General features: G+C 36.3%; 1 protein-coding gene across 3 annotated transcripts in view; it reads left to right on the top strand.

Annotated features, from left to right (window-relative positions):
• adgrb2 (adhesion G protein-coupled receptor B2) overlaps positions 1–21,862 on the top strand; it is a 293,767-nt gene that overhangs the window by 227,017 nt on the left and 44,888 nt on the right. For all 3 annotated transcript variants that reach the window (XM_016530376.1, XM_016530377.1, XM_016530375.1), the window contains exons 17-21: positions 7,331–7,434; positions 8,534–8,636; positions 10,569–10,719; positions 15,116–15,185; positions 20,026–20,092. In XM_016530376.1, the coding sequence (XP_016385862.1) occupies positions 7,331–7,434; positions 8,534–8,636; positions 10,569–10,719; positions 15,116–15,185; positions 20,026–20,092 (495 nt within the window). The remainder of the gene's footprint in view (positions 1–7,330; positions 7,435–8,533; positions 8,637–10,568; positions 10,720–15,115; positions 15,186–20,025; positions 20,093–21,862) is intronic.

Here is a 21,862-nt window from a genome sequence, read left to right as displayed (position 1 = left end):
GTGTTCACACATCTGCTGGAGATGTGGTGGTGAATTGGAAATTAGGCCTCTGCTCTTTCTGTTTCACTCATTTTTATGGAGCGCTACAGTGACCTCATACAATTTCAGCAGCCTTGGTTACCAAAGTATTTTTCTAAATCATTTCTCTTCAATAAAGAGTTCAGAGCCATGAACAAAATCAGCCAGCTCTGAGATGAATCACAGACAATCACAGATGAATCACAGTCAAACTTTGATTTGACGCATACAAATCAAAATGTGAAAATTAACTATGGAGGCAATGAACTGTGCATCCCATGAATCCTTGGGAATGACATAATCTCATGAAAATATTGATTTTGAGTATAAAATTATATATTTGAACTTGATTGCAAAATATATGAATATTTATGAATATATAAACAGTTTGAGAGTGTAGGGAGTTAATTAATTTTTACTGGGATTTTGGCTATTAAACATGATTTTTTTTAATGTATTTATTTTTTTTAAGTTGCAATCACACTGATGCATAGCAATTATTGGGGTTGGTAAGATTTATTTTTTATTTTATTTCATTTTATATTTTATTTTATTTTTTATATTTGTTTTATTTTTTAAGCTTTTATTCAGCAAAAATAAAATTGATCAATGATGCTACAAAAGATTTCTATTTCAAATAAATTATGTTCTTTTGAACTTTCTATTCATCAAAGAATTATAATAAATTATCACAGTTTTAGCAAGCATATTAACAGCACAACTGTTTTCAACATTGATAATAATAAGAAATGTTTCATCAGCATCAAATCAGCATATTAGAATGATTTCAGAAGGCTCATGTGACACGGAAGACTGGAAAACACTGCTGAAAATTCAGCTTTGCCATTAAAGGATAAATTACATTTTAAAAGATATTAACACACACACAAAAAAAACAGTTATTCTAAATTATAATAATTTATAATAATAATATATAGTATATAATATATAAATAATAATAGTTCACACTATTGCGTTTTTTTTTTTCTTTCCCCTGTATTTTGATCAAAAAAGTATATATTTTTTAAAAATCTTACCAACCCCGAATTTTTGAATGGTAGTTTACCATACAACAAAAACTTTTGAGCCTTCTCTGTAGAGAGAATGAATGTGATTTTTCTTTCAACACCCAGCTGTTGTGCTCTATTCTCACAGAGACTGATATTCTGTACATAGACCCCTAGCGCTTCAGTGTTTTCAGTTTCACATTAGGAGCAATCCTCCCATCTACTCTGCCAATGGCATTTCTGTGAGAAAGACAACATCTCTAGTCATTTTTCAGGCTGCTGACTTACTAAAATTGTTAAAATTGCCAAACCGAAGCCGGCAGAGGCATAATGTTGGCAATTAATATGCCAGGGACAATAGGCTAAGCAAAAGATGAGCGTGAAGGTTGGCAGCATCTCTTCCAATGCCACCTGTTACACCTGCACCTGCCAGTTTCAGTAAAAACACTGCTGCTATACCTCCACCCGCTCTGAGCTCTCTCCCACTCTCTAAGCTGTTTTATCGCCTCTTTTTCCCTTGTCTACCTTTCCTTTGCCCACAAACACTCACACAGATTTACAGAGAACAGATTTGCACACATTGATACGCACAGTATGCGCTGTTGGAAGGCCAAAGCCACAAGCTTTAGGGATCTTTGTTCACAAAGGCTGTTTAGTCATAAACGCTTTGTACGGAAGCCTGACCGGTGCACACCTGGAGGCCAATTGAGCTGTAAGTGCATGAATGAGGACTTCATATTCAAGCTTGATCTAAACAGCTGCAAGCTTTATAAACGCAAACCTGTGGCCATTTCACAGGCTCTCCTAAAGAACATTCGATGTTATTTATTTGAGACTCCGCCAAGGCTTTTTAAATCCATCAAGTCAAGTGTTTTAGTCACAGAGAAGAGCTGATTCTAGTAAGGCCTGACTGGAAATCTAAAGATTTGTGATTTTAATGGTAAGGCTACATAAAGAGAGGCTTTTGAATATAGAAACAGACCTGTGGAGTCTCATGGCACTGGAGAGAAATAGAGTGTTGCATGTCGACCCACACCGGTCATTTCACCAATATTTATGACTGCCTTTGACCTTATAGTGGCTATTGAACCATATACAGTGGGGTCTGAATATCTATGGTGTTATATTTTTGGTCTAAAAAGCAAATTTATGACACTGAGCATGTGATTTGAGGTGGATTGTCAGATACTTGTAGTACATTGAAACACAAGATGCTCTTCAGAAGCAAATAACATTTTAAATGAAACTTTTCACACACAAGCTGGTAATTATTAACTTTTTTGACAATACACATTGTTTCAAATCAGCTTTATAGAAAATCATGATGGTCATGATGTAATATCACTTCATGCCTATGCCTTATCGTCGCATTTAGCAGATTACAGATAGATGATACTATAGTTTACATTTTGTGATGATACAAGCAATCAAGCAGTTGAGGTTTGCTATATAGTACATAAATCTTTATGTTGGTGTACTATATATGCACTGTGTATATGCGGATGAAGTTGGACATCCAACTTTGTTTACATTGCTGCAAAAATGTTTATCAGACAGCTCTATATATGAAGAGATTTGATATATAATGTGATACATATTGCTTTACGTGAGTATAGTGTATATATGCAGGTAAAGTAGGTCATACTATATGTACATACATTTTGTTTTAGTAAATATCACTGGACTAAAATATAGTCTAGATTCTGTAATCAAGCAGTTGATATTTACTATATAGTACACACAGCTTTCTGTGAGTGTACTATATGTATCCGGTTAAAGGGATAGTTTACCCAAAAATGAAAATTCCCCCATGATTTACTCACCCTCAAGCCATACTATAGGTGTATGAAACTTTCTTTTTTCAGACGAAGACAATCGGAGTTATAATAAAAACTGCCCTGGCTCTTCGAAGCTTTATTTTTGGGTGAACTATCCCTTCAAGGTTGGATACATTTTTATGTTATTATTATTTTTTTTTTAACATTTGTTTACTTTTTATTTTCATTTTATTAGTAAACTGTGAAGCATTTTCACTAGTGATCTCAGACTTTTGAACCGCACTATATGTATAGGATTTATACTGTCTAGTTTGAAAGAATTATCGTGGTGGCCTGTTCTTGACTCCATTTGTGAGAGTCCTTCTGTTCAGCTTGAAGTGTGTGAAGAATTAGATGAACAAACTGACAGAGAGGGTTAAGCCTTTAGCTGGACATCACGTATTGCTAGATTCTGTCTCAACAAGCCCTAGCTGACCCCTAATACAACTGAAGCTGTGCAGCTTGATGGATCACACGGATTGAAAGGTGGCATATGTCTCATGTTGAGCTTCTGGTTTTCTGATTTTGTTGTCCTTCCAACATGGAATCTCAATAACAGCATTTCTACAGGATTTTTATTTGACATCATGTATGCGATCTATATTCTGCACCAATCAGATCAGTAAGTTCACTCTAAAATGAAAATTCTGTCATCATTGACTCACCCTCTTGAGGTTACAAAATGTTGCTAACCATTCAGTTTTGGTTACCATTGACTTTCATTGTATGGGAAAAACATACTCAAAAACAGAACCCACCCTGATGCTGTGTCCCTGATTGCAGGAGACTTTAATCATGCCAACCTGCAGACAGTTCTTCAGAAATATTACCAGCATGCCTCCCGCCCCGTAAGAACGCTCTTGATTACTGCCACACCACTATCGCAGCTGACTGCCAGACAGATCATCTGCCTGTGATTCGTATTCCAAGAACCTGAAGAGGAAGTATGTATCCACAGGAACACTGGATGCAGGAGCAGATGAAGTGGTGTGAGACTGCTCTGAGTCCGTGAACTACACTTGTTATTGATTCAATTAAGATACTATTTTTCAATTTGTTTTATCTTAATCATCTTGAAGAATGTACTTAAAAAGCTGCTTTATTGAGTCGCTGTTCAGTATGGAAGCTTATTTCCACCATGGAATAAAAATATTAAAACTTTTCGCACAATTGTGATTTTATACCTTACAATTCGCAGTTACAAGTTATAAGTTCGTAATTGCGAATTTACATCTCACAATTCTGACTTCTTTTCTCTATATTTTGAGTTTACATCACCAATACTGCTTTTTTCCCTCAGAATTCTCAGTCTACATCTCACAATTTTTTTTTTCTCAGAATTATTTTTTTCTGCCACAGAAAAAGTTGCAACTATCTTTTTTTATATTTTTATTCTGCAGTGCAAATTAGCTTACATAGTTCTGTGTAATAAATTAAATCATTTGTTTTTGCGATGATAACAACTGAGTTTAATTGACAGTCAGTGCATTGTGAATCACACCAATACACTTTCATGCCAGAGATGAACATTAGTCACCAGTAGTCTTTTAAAATTGGTAGGCTGATTTTAAAAGGTAGGCCGACACAGAATATGTGCCTGCTAAATAAGCTTTACAAATTTCCGCAGAACAGAAAATGCAAAAAAAAAAAAAAATGTTTAACTATAAATTCCGACACGTCGCTGACACCCGCAAAATATTTGGCATGCTAAATATCTGGAGCTGTCGGTGATTCACAATCATGCAGTGTGTAATGATTTCTGACTTAAAACTATATCGGCGATGACCTACAGCCAATGAGAGACCAAGATACAGGGCAGAGGGAAGTTCGGGGAGGAGTTATAGACCAGAATATCAGTATTTTAATAGATATATGAACAATTATATCATACAGAAACAAGCACAAACATTTGTTTGACCAGCCACAACATCAGCATAACAGTTACTGCAAAATTATTTACCTCCAACTCTCTTTGCAGAACACCCAATCCCTGTTCCCTGCATCTCCCTCCTGCATAATCCGTTTCTCTTTTTCTCCTTGTAGCTGGAAATCAGCTCACAGACAATTTGCGGGCTATATATATATTTTTTTAATATTACAGTCTTGCTCGCGAGAACTCCGGTCTGACGCACGCGGGTTCTCGCGTTATTTCCTTATCACTTCTCGCGTGTGTTTTGTTGTGAAACGTAGTTTGCGGACCAGACAGAGCTGTCGGCGATTCTTCCTATTGTGAAGTCATGCAGTGTGAAACCCCCTGTCGCCGATCCATCGTGCAATGTGAACACAGCAGCAACTGAATGCTACCCCAGATAATCACGCAGTGTGAAAACAACGGCGATCCGACGAGTTTGAAAATCGTGCAGTGTGAACTCGGCATAACTTGCCAACTAAATCACTTGTTGCCCATTCAGATCAAGAAAATACATTTTGTGAACTAACATTAAGAGCTATGAAAGTGCCTACCCTGTTGTGCCCCTGAATGCGGAAGACTTTAATCATGCCAACCAGCAGATGGTAGAAAGCTCTACAGATTTCCACATAATTATTATTATCTCCCAAAAGCAGCACATAAAATTCAAAAAAGATGTGTGGATTTACTTTTTGGCATTGGCATGACCTTCAGGAGTAGTAACATAACAAATGAACACAATTGTCCTAATCTTTGTGCACCACAGTTTGTGGCATAGTCACAAAAACGGACAAATGAAAGCAGTAGGGATTTCTCACTACTCTATGATTCTGATATTTTTCTAGTTGCAAAGAAAAATACTGTGACCTGTATAATGATTACAGACTGATCCACCATAATGATGTGCTGTGAAGAGCTGGTGATGGGGCGCATTAACACAATGCAGTCTGAGTGATTAGAGCCCCTGTAGTTCATATAACAATATAACAAGTCCAGTGAAAAGCAATTTCTTGGGATCTTCATGCTGCACTGACTCAACAGGAAGGCACTATTGTCAAAATTGTCTTTGTTCTTTATTGATTACAGCACCACATTTAACACCGCCATTCCTTCCAGACTGGAGAGAAAGCTGAATGACATTGATATGTTATTTTGTTTTGTGTATTTTAGACTTCTTTGCATTTGCATGGTGCACTATAACATTAAATTGAACCCTGAACTGAACATTTATCTCAGTGGTAATATGAAGTTGCACAGATCTACCCATAATTCTTGGTGGTAGGACTGAGTAGGAGGGTTAATCCAGAAACATGAGGCATGTGTTCACCCGTAGTAACCCTTCTCTCGGCAGAGATGCCTAATAAGCTGGAGCAAAGGGGTCGCAAGTGTTAAAGGGCTGATGGGGATAGAATGCCCACTTTAAGAAGAGAATCCAGCTTTGACCCGATGGGAAGCAGAGAAAATGAACCCAGGAGTATAAAAGAAGATAGGGTAGCATGAGGCTATTCAGAAAGAAGACCCTTGGCCTTTAGCTTTAACCTGAACAGAATGTAATCCTCTCCCTCTGTATTTTTTTCCCCTGCACTTTTTATCCTTCACCCAACCTGCAGCTGAATGTCAAGTGTTTACAGTGTCTTATTTCTCTCTCTGCAGTTCTGACATACATTCCTGCACACACACACACATATACACACTAGCGTTTAAAAGTTTAGGGTCAGTAGCTTTTCCCTGTTTTTTCTTTTTTATTATTTTTTTTTTTAGTCTTCTGATTACAGAGTTTTTTTTTAAATATGGAAAAAAACTGTAATAATGTGAAATATTACTGTTTAAAATGATGTTTTATTTTATTTTATTTTGTGATGGCAAAGTTGAATTTTCAGTCTTCAGTGGCATATGGTCCTTTAGAAATCTTTGTAATATGCTTATTTAGTGCTATATTTCTTCTTATTATCAATGTTGAAAGCTATTGTGCTGCCTAATGTTTTTGTGGAAACTTTTTTTTAATCAATATTATTTGATGAACAATACTCAGCATCTAATATCTGAACTCTAATATCATCTAAATATTTTGTGTCAGCTGACACTTTTGAACAATTAAATGCCTCCTTGTTAAATAAAAGCATACATTTTCTTACTTTTGAACTTTTAAACAATAGTGTATATATTAATTAGTGTATATTATAATATTTACTCTTTTGCAGTGTCACACGTTTACCAAAATAATTTTACTGAAAATCATGCTGTGTAAAGCTTGTCCCAGATAGCAACTTTAACCAAGTGAAGCGGAGCATAACATTTATAAATGTTATATTCTGCATAATTATTTGCTTTGAAACTGTACCAGTTCCAATGTTTTATGTTCATTTATTAATTAATTTGGTAAGTAGCCATGTTATTAGCAGGATAACATAATGTCACCAGGTCATTATCACAAAATAAACCCCTTCAGGCTGATTAGAGGCCCTCCTGTTATCCTTCAGGTTTATTTTGCATTAATAACCAACTGACTGTATCTTATCCCATACATTTACCATAAACATCTCACAATAATCTTCCTTCTCTCCATTGAATCTTTCCAGGGTATGGGGCCCTCCAGTATGCCGTCTGTGCCCCTCATGGTGGGCTGTGGCATATCCTGTACGGCTCTACTCATTCTGCTGCTCATCTACGCTGCCTTTTGGAGGTGAGTTCAACAAAAACCCTGACCCACAGCCAGCAACACAACACAGACATACAGAGGACCCCTTTTGAATGTAGCTTCCAGGTTCTGCTGTCCTCTGCTGATAATAGGATATTATGTGCTATTTTTGCACTATTCCCCTTGTTTACTTCCCAGTGCTCTCACAGGTACACTTACACTCTAAAAGATTCATTTTTCAGACTGTAGCTTCCCACATAGGGTTGCCCCTGCTGGGATAGAGCAGCTGGCATGGGGTAGATCTAGAGTGGGCCAAAACACCAATTAGCAATAATTGGGAACAAATGAGGGATGGCGGGATCCGCCTGTGGCAGGACAGGATTATGTGGAGAGTGCTAGTGAAGGCTAGCATGGTTGCTAACAGCTCAGTCTGGCAGATGGCCCAGGACAGTCACATGATCAGCTAACACCGTGTCCAGAAAAGAGCCAACATGTTGTCAAGTGCTTAGTCAAGTATTTATCTCCTCAGAAGAATGACTCTAATTTTTCCCTGAATGTATATATATATATATATATAAATATATTGATATATATATATATATATATATTTGTCACATGATGCTTCAGAAATCATTCTAATATGCTGTTTTGGTGCTCATTTTTAAGGGTGCTAGAGCTGGTTTAAATGTCTCGATATACTATGATTTTGACCCTTATCCCATAATTCCTGAGTAGCAGGTGGGAAGGTATTTCCTCTATCCAAGATTAGTGCACTTGCCACATCAGAGAGCTTATCACTGGCCTCCCCTATCACTCAGACCATTGATCCAGGGGACGCTGTCATTGTCCTCTTGAGCAGATCTGGCCAGAGCTCAAATAGAGGATGAGGACATTTTGCTCACCGGTGCTTGTGTACAAGAAGCTGTTTTGGAGTTCATCTGTAGGTCATCTGGGATGCTGCTCTAGTTGTCAGTGTTCAATGAAGTGAAAAAATGATAAATGGATTTTGATAAATGGATCCCACACATTTTATGTCATAAACCTGTATATCAAGCTTTTGTAAAGATAATAATTGCATAATAGCAACACAAAGTTGCTGTTAAAGTTGTCAGCATGTGACTTTCTTGTCTTTTCTTGTTCTTAGGTACATTCGTTCAGAGAGGTCCATCATCTTGGTGAACTTCTGCCTGTCCATACTGGCCTCCAATGTGCTGATACTGGTGGGACAGTCCCAAACGCTCAGTAAGGTGAGTGTGTGTGCACATTTGTATTTCTCTCATGTGTATGACAGAAAGAGCTGAGAAAGAACAACCGTTAGGTTCCCATCTTGCTGCCTTCATGTTTGGCTCCAATTTTAAGATATTAGAGTATTCTGGGGAATTATATGTACTTCCAGCATGATCTACATGACATTAACTTATTAAACTATAAATAACTCATTAAACTAAATAATATTAGATTTGTGTTCCTGGAAGTAGCCTCTATGTAGTTGTTTTTGTTAATAATATTTGTGAAAAATATTTGTGAATATTGAAGAAAAAAGAAAACCTGCAATATAACAAAGAGTGAAAAATTTAAGGGGGTCTGAATACTTTCCGTACCCACTGTATATATATATACACACACATACAGTTGAAACCAGAAGTTTACATACACCTTGCAGAATCTGCAAAAATTTAATTATCATACAAGTCATACAAAATGCATGTTATCTTTATTTAGTACTGACCTGAATAAGATAATTCACTTAAAAGATGTTAACACATAGTCCACAAGAGAAAATACATCAAGTATAATTGTACATCCTCATAATTGTATGTAGCTGGTATTTATTTATTATATAAAGTGATTTATTATATAATGTCATAAGGTGAATTTTAATTATTATTATTACTATTATTTAGTTATATAAACTTATAAAATTTAATTTAATTACATTTTAATTCTACATAATTTGAAATTACAATTCTACATCTGCTAAATATGCTACCTTCATACAAATTCAGTTCAAATTAAAAAATTAAATAGGGTTACACTTTATTTTAAGGTGTCATTGTTCCAGTGTAATTATACTTTTAAGTACTGAGTAATATTAATTAACTACATGTACTTACAAATGGTTAGGGTTAGGATTCAGGTTTGGTTTAGGGTTACTTGCATGTAATTATGCATAATTTATTGTTATTATAATAGTAAATACATGTAACGTGTAACGAGGACACCGTAAAAAAAAAAAAGTGCAAAATACATTCAATTTAAAATTGAGTTCTGAATGTCACTTAACCTTGGATCCCAGACTCCCTAGAGATAGTAGTCTGTCTGTGGTACAGGTAACTGGTGTTTGTTCTCTTTCCAGCCTGTCATGACATTATGTAAGTGGCCACGATAGAATTTGAGAAAGTCAGGCAGGCGCGTGTAGCAGACAGACGCGTGGAAGGCGCTAGAGGGTCAGCTTTGTGTCAGCCGTGACAGTCTCACTGAGAGAGCGTAAGATAGTCTACAGAGGCACCTGAGAAATAAGAGCTGCCATTCAAACCCAACCTGTCGCTCTGAGCTACAAAGAAAACTGCTCGGAGGACCCCTTCCCCCTCGATCCAGACTTAATATTTCACTAAATTCTCATATTCGGCATTAGTTTAAGAAAGTACAGATAAGCCTAATTTCGGAAACCATGAATGGTGTGAAATCCTTCTCATTTCCTGGGTCATTTGCTGAGCGGGCCGGTGTTTAGCATTAGAATATGCACCTCATTATTGTATAAAACCTCAGCGAGATACTCTGCTTACCGCTTCTCATTTGCGTTCGCCGCTTACTTAAATCATACTTTTCTTTAATTCCAGCCTGCTATTTTTCCTTAGAAACTATTCAACCTGTAACTAACCCATTTTCACTTTTTAAGTAGAGTCTATGAGGAAAAAAGCCTAGACAGAATGCGTCGTTAGAGCTCATTTTCGCACCACAGTGGAACCGAGTCAGTTTCTCTCCAAATGGACTTTCGTTAATGTCCGCGGCTCGTTCCCACTTCTCCTTCTCAATCACTTCATCTCTCTCTCTCTTGGCTTCGATAATGAACAGCTGAGAGCCATTTGCACCTCTTCTTGCTTCCTGTGCTTACTCTCGCATCTTTTTTCATAATTTCTTACTCACTATTTCTTTCTTCTTCCCTCTTTTGTCTCTAGGGACTGTGCACTGTGACTGCTGCCTTTTTGCACTTCTTCTTTCTGGCCTCTTTCTGCTGGGTACTGACAGAAGCATGGCAGTCCTACCTGGCTGTGATTGGCAAGATGAGGTCCCGCCTCATTCGCAAGCGTTTCCTGTGCCTGGGCTGGGGTAGGACACCCGCACACACACCAGAAACTAACATCAAAGGTCAAAAGCGATGTTATTGTAATGCTTCAGCTTCAGTTTTTCATCCATAGGAGTATAACATGCCAGCTCTTATCAATTCAGTCACATCAGATTGTCTGCAATGTCAGTTTGCTTCAGTGGAGCCCAATGACACACCATAAGCATGCCACAGGAGCTCAATGTTACTTCTGTATTACAAGATGTAGATGTCTGATCGTTGATAAGAAATGCATTGTGTGCATCCATCTTAACACTGGCGGGATCTGAAAGGATATTCAAGCACTTGCAGTAGCACACACGTACTTGTTTTGTTACTTATTGATCCACAATCACTTCCATTAATTCATAGATGCCCTTTGCAGATATTTTAGAATAGCATTGCTGCCCCCAGGGAAGTGGTAGATTTCTAACTAGGATGTCCAAAAAGTATTACTCATGTTACTCAAAATGTGAAATGTGGATATTGTCATAGATTGCTCTGGCTGGTCGTGTACAAGGTCAGATGGAGGTGATTGCATGGGCGACCTAAATTTGAATCCAGCTTATGTTATTTCTTCTCCCTATTGTTTAGAGTCTTATATCTGACTGTCTAATCCATAAAGCCAAAAGCCTATTATAAAAAAGAAAAAAAGTAAAATATGAATATGCAACACATACGGTTAAATAAATAAATAAGTAAATAACATTGTTTATTGGCTTCTTGGAATTGTCAAGAAAGTATAGTTTGTAATGATTAAAATGTAAAAAAAATCAATGATTGATTGATTGATTGATGGATTGATTGATTGACTGACTGACTGACTGACTGACTGACTGTCTGTGAAAAATGAATTAAATAATATTAATGGACATTGAAAATTACAGTTTCCCAACAAAGAAAAATATAATTATTGCATTTTAATCTTTAATGTTTACCATATAAATATTTCTGTTTTCATCAAGCACTGCATATTACCTCTGCCTGCTCAATTGTATTTATTTATTTATTTAAGCCCATAATGTCATGCGACTGGGCTCTTTGTTAGAACTTACAGGATTAAATAAATAAATAAATAAATAACAGTGGAACGTGTGTGTTTCACGAGTGACAGATTTTTTATTTATTTATTTGCCTACATTATTCCTTGTCTGCTGCAAGATATATCATATATTTATAAAGATTTTATATTTTTAAGATTTCTGTTTGTGTCTCAGTGTTGTTGTTTTTTTATGCTGCTGGAAAAATAAATTATTACAATATACAGCTACTTTTGAACGGTCATCCATGAAGAAACATTATTTTGCCCACATAGTGTAGTATGGTTACGGAATCGACCAGGGTTACAGTATGCAATGATCACAGCTTGAATCCAGAGCAAACTCATGTTCCTTCATTGTGTGCTGCTTCCTCCAGAGCCGCATTTGGATCCCGTTCATCCCCTCCCTTCCCACGTCTTTCAATCCTGTTCTCTAAACCGGAGTTTTTCTAATTGCCTTTAATTTCCAGAGTTAATCAGAGCATTGTTAATTACATGAATATTTCAGAGGAGAGCTCATTATGTGTGGACGTGGCACACAGACATAGAGCGAGAAGAATGGATAGGTCTAATTAGCACATGAGTAAAGCTGGCCTCCCTGATTGTGATGGCAAACACAATAGGGATGACGCCAGCAGGAGAGGCCAGGAAGCCCTCACACACACCGGGAGGAGAGGGAGGATGGGATTCTACAAAGTAAAGGTCACTGTACACGTCAGTGTAATCAAGGACCAATAAGTACACCTTCCTCAGTCTTGAGATGGGAAACTTCGTTCTGAAAAGATCTTTAGCTATGATAGTGTTTACTGCTGTATACTAAATAGTAAAATGCAGTCTTTTTTATTTTTATTTTTAAAATTCCTACGGGGGAAAAATTATATTCATGAACTCATGAACATTTAATATTATATAGATTCTCGCAAAGAAAATACAATTATAAAAAATACATGTAAAAATATTATATAATTATATAATTGTATATATAATGATTAAAATATAAAAAATATATAAAATATAAATATTGAATTTTCATGACCTAATATATGAAAAAGTTTTTCACAGAGTCCTGCATACTTTGCCAACTGCATGTCAAATTAATTAATTCATTAATTCATTCAATCAATTAAATTAATTAATTCATTCATTCATGCATTCAATCAATTCATTCTTTCATTCATTCATTCATTATTTTTGTAATAAAGTTTTGTGATTTTATTTCTTTTTTATCATGGTTTCTGATTTATTTATTTATTTATTTTGTAACAAATATACATTTTTACAATTCCAAGACATGTCAGTATTTACAATTGCATGCTTATTATATATATATATATATATATATATAAGTTCGTTTTATTATATTTTTTGTACATCTTATTTATAAATGGGAAGCTCTGACTTTTTTCTGAATTTTTTTTATTACATTGTACTGTATGACATAAAAAAAAGAAGACTTGAAAGCAATTTGACAATGTGATATATCTAGAAACATTAAGTAGTAAGATAAAGAGGTTGTATTTAAAATATCCTTTTCACTTTCTTAATTAAAATAAATTTGCTATACTGAACATGTTATTTTACACTTTGTGCCCTTGGATTTCTGAATTGAAACATTTTAAATATATGCATTCGAAAGCTAACACCTGAAGCAAAACACAGTAATGTGCATTTAATGATATTATACCAGGGCCAGACTGGGATGCAATTTCAGGCCGGGAAATCTCACACTCATCCAGGCCATCCTATACACCAACAACAATTTCTGAAACCACAGACAACCCTATTATTTCTATGGCCATCACATAAAAATGTCTAAATCCTTAGTCTGGGGCCGTGGAAAATAATTAAAGGTTCTCTCTTGAACTGCACCTTCACTTCCCTTTTTCTTTTCTTCCTTTTCTTCATTTTCCCCAATATATCTGTCTCTCTACTGTTATGAACAGAACTGTCCACCTTGTTGCAAAACAACCATCTCATTGCAATTTGTTAGCACAGAATGTTGTTATTTATCTTAAAATGACTTAAATGGCCAATATTTAACAAACCTACATTATATTTCATACAAATATATTAAAACGCATTTTCTAAAGTGCCTAAATGTCAAAATTAGTACAATATCTTTATTAAAAAATCATAATATTGAACACACTATTACATTATTAGGCTGTGACCCATATTAATATATGTCTGCTAAATTGATTAATGTAACTTTACAATCAATAATGATGCCCTTTAGCACAGTATTATGACTGACAATAATAATGGGGTGCTCCTGATAGCCTAACAGCAGTTTAATAGCCTACTCAACTAGGTTAATAAAGACAAAACTACAGTAGCGTATTTACTGATGAAACTGACCTGCACTTGAATCCCTGAACAGGTCACTAATTTTGCTACATTTCACTGCTTCTTCTGGCCGTTTCCTCTCCTTCCTCGGGTCCCGCGCATCGATTACTCTGTTTGAAACCGTTTGACAGAAGCACGTAACAGACGAGCCGATTCGTATAGCGCTACCAGTCAAGACTAACCGAATTATGTTTTTTTTATCGATTTATTGTCGAATGACAAAATCGGAAATGATCACTTTGGTACATTGGGAAGGCAGAGATATAAAATATGAATAATAATAATAATAATAACTAAAAAAAAACAAAAACAAGGCCTGCATTATACTGTACGTCATATAAGCTTTTTGGTAACAGCTAACATTCACATTGTTTCTATAAGAGGGTCACAGTGCTCTCTCTGTGTACTTGCCCTGTGGAGCGCTTTTAGAGAACACAGATGGGAACATTTACACTGCTACACTTCAGCCTCATGAAAAAAGACACATACACAGAGACCCATGGGAATTGCTCTCTGCTAAAGTAGTGTGTCTGGGGTCTGGGAGGGCACTGCACACAGGGGGAATGGTGTACCTGTACGCCATGTGCATTTGTCCATGAAAAGGGCACAAGCTACAGAAAAGTCACCAATGTGAGAGGAGATTACTTCAGCTAACTTCCCCTCCAGCCTCTGGCCATTTGCCATTAATGGTTCTGAAAAAATGAAAAATTCTAGGTCGCATTTTCTGTTCATAATTTTCCTTTTAGCAGTGCTTGTCCACTGTTATTATATGTGGCGGGCAATTTTCGCATGCAGGCTAAATGTATAAAATATCTTTGCTTTCACTGCATGTCAATATTTTTATTTTTATTTTTTTTCAGAATTTCAACTCAATATTCTTTATCAGTAAATAATTTCAATGAACTTTGCCTCCACATGTTGCATTAAAATACTAATAAGCAATTAAACAAATTTTCAATTTCAGTGGGTTGTTTTTTTTCTTTCTCCCTTTCCTCATCATAAGCTTTATCTTGCAGGTCTTCCAGCCCTTGTGGTCGCTGTATCTGTGGGTTTTACCCGGGCCAGAGGTTACGGCACGCCAAGTTAGTAAGTATCACTGATGCAGCACAGTTTCACAAAGAAAACATTTATGTTACATTAAAACATTGTTCTGGTTCTGTTTTGAGGGTTACAGTATGTCAAGTCTCAGTCAAGTCTTTGGATGTTAAAATAAATACAGAAGTACCTACAGTACATCTAAAATACATTACGATATTTATTTGTTATAGTAATTTTGTATGATCACAGAGTACTTGGTAAAATGGGTAGTGGGTCATATTGCATTGTCTTTAAATTACATTCAGAAATAATGTAAAATACTGGTAAATAAAACAAAACAACCACTATAAAAAGGCATTGAATTTCCCTCACTCCAAATAAAAATTATTTAAATTTATTTAAATTTATTTAACTTCTAAACAAGAATAAAATATTTTTTAGGCTTGTCATTTATACTAAATGTTTATAATGAATGCCACTATATATAAATAATAGTGGCATTCATTATAAACATTTAGCATGAATGACAAGCCTAAAGAATATTTGAAGTGAAACTGAAACTACTAGCATGTGGAAAATGCACATGTTTGACATTTATTGCTATGTATATGACACATTTCACTCCAGTATATAGAGTTTCACAATTCTAAGAATTATGATTTTATCAAAATGTCATAATTTATGTTCATGTCAAGAGACCAGTGAACAAATAATAGGTAACACTTAAGTACAGGGACCAATTCTCAGTGTTAACTAGTTGCTTATTAGAATGCCTATTATTAACATATTGGCTGTTTATTAGTATTTATAAAGCACATATTCTGCATGACCATATTCTACATCCCTAATCTTACCCAGTATCTAAACTTAATGACTACCATATCAAATAGCAATAAGCAGCAAATCAGGAGTTGTTTTGTTTTTGTTTTTTGTGGTAAAAGTTGAATTGGACCAAAGTGTGACATGTTGAAGTGTGACCAAATCCAAGTCTGAAAATAGGTTTTACCAACTGATATGATGCCAGCTGTTTTCATCTTTAGAGCTGCATTTTGATGCACAGACAAACGCAAGAAATGTGGTGTTTTTGTGAGTGTATGCTGCCTAATGTTGACCTTTTTACTTTGGAAGAAATTCTTCAACAAGAATCTTGAGTCAGAGAGTCCTGTTCTTCCTCTATTCCTATGGATTCCCACAAAGTGGTGGCCATTTCTGCTGCTCTGCATATAATGGTTTCTGTCTTTACTCCACTGCTAAGCAATTGATTTAAACCAGGGAGCTCCCTGACTAATCGGAGACAAAAGTTGAAAACAATGGTGGCCTTTGAGCGCTTTAATTGGATATGTCTGACACATGGATTCCCCTCGAACTAAAGGACACATTTTGGAAACACTGCCAAGAAGTCAGCAGCCTCAGATAACCTCACTGCCGGGCTCAGTAACAGCCTGCTTACTTCACAGGCACTCTTCTCTACAGACGTATGCATGATTTGAGTGCATACGTCTATCAGTTCAGTTCAGTTCATCTTTATTAATTTCCCGAAGGCAATTTGGTTGCAGCATACAAGCATTTCACATAGACAACAAAAACACAATACAAAAAACACAATCCATTTCCTTCCTAAAAAATTCTTACCTTAAATTTAAAAACTTTACAGCTGAAGGGATAAATGAATGTCTAAACCGATTTGTTTTACTAATAGGGGTTCTATAACGAATGCCAGAAGGGAGAAGGTGGAACTCGTCATACATGGGGTGGGAATCATCTAACAAAATGCTCTGGGCTTTCCCCAAAACCTGTCTATGATATAACTGGGCCATAGTCATCTGCTTCCTCCCGGTTATCTTACTTCCCTGGTTTACAATCCTCTCAAGACAATTCTTGTTTTTCACATTTAGAGCATTAAACCAGGACAACAATGAAACAGATAACAGTGACTCAATATGGCATCTGTAGAACATGCACATCAATGTTTTGTCCACATTAAATGACCTTAGTTTCAGCAAGCAATACAATCTTTGCTGAACCCTCTTACACAAAACATCAGTATTGGGAGAAAAGGACCATTTGTTATCCAAAACAGTACCCAAGTACTTGTACTGTTCAACACTCTCAATACCTACTCCATTAATGCTTGTTTGCTTATACTGAATTTCCTCCTAGAGTTAAAATCAATAGTCATCTCCTCAGTTTTAGAAACATTAAGTTTTAAGAAAGCATTTTGACACCACCTTATAAAATCATCAACCACAGGACCATACATGGAGTCCTCCTCACTCATTAAGCTAACGATTACAGAATCATCAGCACATTTTATAATATGCATATTTCTATAACTACTCTTACAGTCATTTATGTACAAGATAAATAATAAAGGAAAGAGGACACATCCTTGAGGTGACCCAGTAGATGACACCAGCCATTCAGAAAAACAGTCATTTACTTTAACTCTCTGTGTTCTCTGCACAAGGAAATCTAAAATCCATCCTACGAGACTAAAATCCAACCCAAATTCATTAATGAGCTTCTCAACTAAAATATTAGTTTATTAGGCTTATCCAGATGCTGAAGTACTAAGTGTAAGAGAGTCGCTACTGCATCCTCTACCCCTCGCTTAGGCCTATATGCAAATTGTCCTTTGCATAATTACTTTCTTAACTAATTTTTCAAAACATTTCATCACTAGGGATGTAAGCGCCACAGGTCTAAAATCATCCGATACCTGTACATTATGCTTTTTTGGCACTAGAATCACTGTAGACTGCTTCCACAGTGCAGGTACTTTTTGTTGTTGAAGGGACAGAGCAAACATTTCATAAAATATTGGACCTAACTGCTCGGCACATTCCTTAAGTAACCTACCCCCTATATTATCAGGTCCAGGTGCCTTCCTTATTTTACACTGTTTAAAAACTGTTATCACATCTCTCACATTAAAAAAGACACAATCATACTCCCCGTTTATTCTACATTCAGTTTTTCAACCCATCGATTTCCTGTTTAAAATCATAAGCATCAAATCTTAAATAAAAATTATTAAAATCCTATGACAAAACTGCATCTGAACTGAATCCATTCAAACTAATTATATTATTACTTTTCCTACTATCCTGACCTGTTATTAAATACATCCCCTCCCAAGCAGAACCTAAATTTCCCATTCTCAATTTTACCTCAAGATCTAACTTATAGGCTGATTTAGCCTAGAATGCTCAACTGTATCTCCCTCTTTAAAGGCCCTATTTCTTTTTGACGGAAGAATCTTGAGTGATTTTGTGACCCATGGTTTGCTGTTTGGAAATTTCTTAAACGATTTCACAGGTATTAACATATCCTCACAAAACTTCACATAACTACAAATTACATCTGTTAATTCATCAATGTCCAAACCAGAGTCCATAAAAACAGTCCAATCTGTACATTCCATACCAGGGCCATCCTTAGCTGACGCGGGGCCCGGTGCGAGTTAGGGAGCGGGGCCCCCCTTGGTCCGTTCGCGATCGCGTTCCGGGAGGTGGTGGGGGGGGGTCCCCTTCAGTCCGTCCGCCGTGGGGCCCCCTAAAGTGTGGGGCCCGGTGCGACCGCACCAGTTGCACCCCCCTAAGGACGGCCCTGTTCCATACGCCCCTTTAAATGTAACGTCGCATCTTCAGACCAGTCCTTCATCTTAATTAACTGTGCCTTTTCACGTTTCAAAACAGTTTTATATGTAGGAACAAGTAATACTGTATTGTGATCTGAAGTTCCTACAGGTGGTTTACCAAATGACTTGTAAGCTCCTTTAATCGATCCATAACACAAGTCTAAAATTTTATCCTTACGTGTTGGGCAAGTTACATACTGGTTGAAGTGTCCCAGTGATTTCTCCAATGTACAATTAATAAAATCTCCCAGAATAAAACTGGGTGCATCAGGAGATACAGATTGTAGTTCATGCACCACGCGTTCAATCTCCCTTGCCGCATTGTCCTCGTTTGCTCGGGGATGAATATAAACAACCGTGACAAACAGCTGAGGAAACTCGCGAGGCAAGTACTGAGGTCTTAATGCCACCATCTGCAACTCAATATCTTTCGTGCTCACTCTCTCCTTAACAGACACTGATTTGCACCAGTTCTCTCTAATATACAGACATACCCCACCTCCTTGCACTTTACCGGTTTCCCTCGCATCCCGGTCCATACGAACAGGTACTCCGAAGTCATCCAGTCGTAAACCCAAATATGAATCCGCTTCAGAAAGCCAAGTCTCTGTGAGCGCCATCAAGCAAACATTCCTGTAGTCATGCTGGAATTTCACCATAGCTTGAAGCTCATCCGTTTTTTTTCCATAGAGATTGCACTATGATCTTTTCACAGCGGACATTTCACAAGGACTTCAGAATACAAACTAAATTGAAATCTATTTGATTGCACTTGACCAGAACATTAGCAAATATTGAAATAGCTTCATTAAAATCATGATTAATAATGCTCATCTATAAAGTATGACCTTCCAGCTTATGTAAAGCTGCATGTTTGTGTAGAACTTTAACAGGCAATATCTTTCTGTCTTTTATTTGGTCTCTGCAATGAAAGCACTTTAACAGTATGATATTTCCAGTAACCAAGTAGTAAGATGAAGAGGTTGCGTTTGAGATATCCACTTCAGTTTCTTAATTTAGGGAATACATTTGGTTAGAATCCAAGCTGGCTTAATTTATTGCTCTTCTCCTTTTTTTAATGTAATCTTTATTTGTGTGAGAAGAAAAAAAATATTTTTATTAAAAAATATATTTTCAGTTACTTTCTTACCAACCCCTTTTTTTTCTGAAGCCAACAATGTCTCAAATCTCTCTAGTGATTTGCAGCGTTTATATTTCACTGTATCTCTTTCTTTCTCTCAATTTCAGTTGTTGGTTGTCTCTGGAAGGAGGGCTGCTCTATGCTTTTGTCGGCCCCGCTGCTGTCATTGTACTGGTAGGTTTCAGACTTTCTGCATTTTCATTGGCTAGACTTAACCAACATGAGCTCCACCCACTTTAATATGCATTTTAAATATATCAAGCTAGCAGTCGAAGAGAAAAATCACGAATGAGATTAGAGTTGAGGCCTGCCTCATTTCAATGTGTGTATTTTTCATCAGTGTATATCATGTTAAAATGCATGAGTGAACATGATGAGCTTATTAGCCCAAAGCAACCAAAGTGTGTGTGTGTATATATATATCGTCCACAGCCCAGGTCTCAGGTGCTGTGTGTTTTCTGTGAGGTGTTTGCGTTGTTTTTCATGGTCAGATGTGATTTGCGTTGTTTATTTCTTGGTGGCGCCGTGAAGCGGCCCACTCAAACAAACAACTGCAAATGAGATTTGGGCATCTGGAGATGCTGGCTCCCTCCTTGGAGAGGCTAATCTAATTAATGGAAAAATAATTAATCTTGCCTCTAGCAAATAGTAAAACGGAGACCTATTGTCTAAGTTAGCGCCTCGCATGATGAGAATACGAATGGCACTCGTAAACGTGTTAGACTTGGTAGGTTGGATATGCTCTCGGAGCAGACTGAACAGGCTGAGTGTTAATTTAGTGCAGGGGTTTTCAACCTGGGGTTTGTTGTGGGTCCATTATTGTTTCATCTCAAGCTATTTTTGGATAACGCTTGGGTAAAACATTAGTTAATAGAATAGCTAGCATGAACTAACAATGAATAATATTTTTACAGTGTTTATTTATTTATTTCATCTCAACATCAAATTTTTGTTTTAAATTTAGACAAATTAATACAAATTAAGGTTAGTGTATTATGAACAAAATGCACTACCATTCAAATGTTTGGGGTCAGTAAGATATACAGTTGAGGTCAAAAGCTAACATAAACTTTGCAGAATCTGCAAAATGTTAATTATTTAACCAAAATAAGAGAGATCATACAAAATGCGTGCTATTTTTCTTTAATACTGACCTGAATAGGATATTTCACATAAAAGACATTGCATTTATAAAAATTAACCCCATTCAAAAGTTTACATATGCTTGATTCTTAATACTGTGTTGTTATCTGAATGATGAGGACAACTGAGGGACTCATATGCAACTATTACAGAAGGTTCAAACACTCGCTGATGTTTCAGAAGAAAACACGATGCATTAAGAGCCCTTCAGAGGGTGAAAGCATTTTGAATTTGAAGATCAGGGTAAATGTAACTTATTTTGTCTTCTGGAAAACATGTAAGTATCGTCTGTAGCCTCTGAAGGGCAGTACTAAATGAAAAAAAATATGATGTTTAGGCAAAATAAGAAAAATGTACACATCTCCATTCTGTTCAAAAGTTTACACAAAAACAACACATTTTGTATGATCCCTCTTATTTTGGTAAAATAATTATAATTTTTCAGATTCTGCAAGGTGTATGTAAACTTTTGACCTCAACTGTAGATTGGTAATAATTGGAAATGTTTCTTGAGCACGAACTATTACAATGATATCTGAATGATAATGTGAAGAATGAAGTAATGACTGCTAAAAATTCAAAATAAAATTTTAAAATATTAAAATAGAAAATGGTTATTTTAAATTGAAATACTATTTAATAATAAAGTGAAGTGAAGTGACGTAACGTGACATGTGGCCAAGTATGGTGACCCATACTCGGAATTAGTGCTCTGCATTTATCCCATCCAAAGTGCACACACACAGCAGTAAACACACACGCACCGTGAACACACACCCGGAGCAGTGGGCAGCCATTTTT

The sequence above is a fragment of the Sinocyclocheilus rhinocerous genome, unplaced genomic scaffold (assembly GCF_001515625.1).
Source record: "Sinocyclocheilus rhinocerous isolate Xijiao unplaced genomic scaffold, SAMN03320098_v1.1 scaffold781, whole genome shotgun sequence".
In the NCBI taxonomy this organism is placed as follows: Eukaryota; Metazoa; Chordata; class Actinopteri; order Cypriniformes; family Cyprinidae; genus Sinocyclocheilus; species Sinocyclocheilus rhinocerous.
This window is presented reverse-complemented; position numbering and strand designations above follow the sequence as displayed.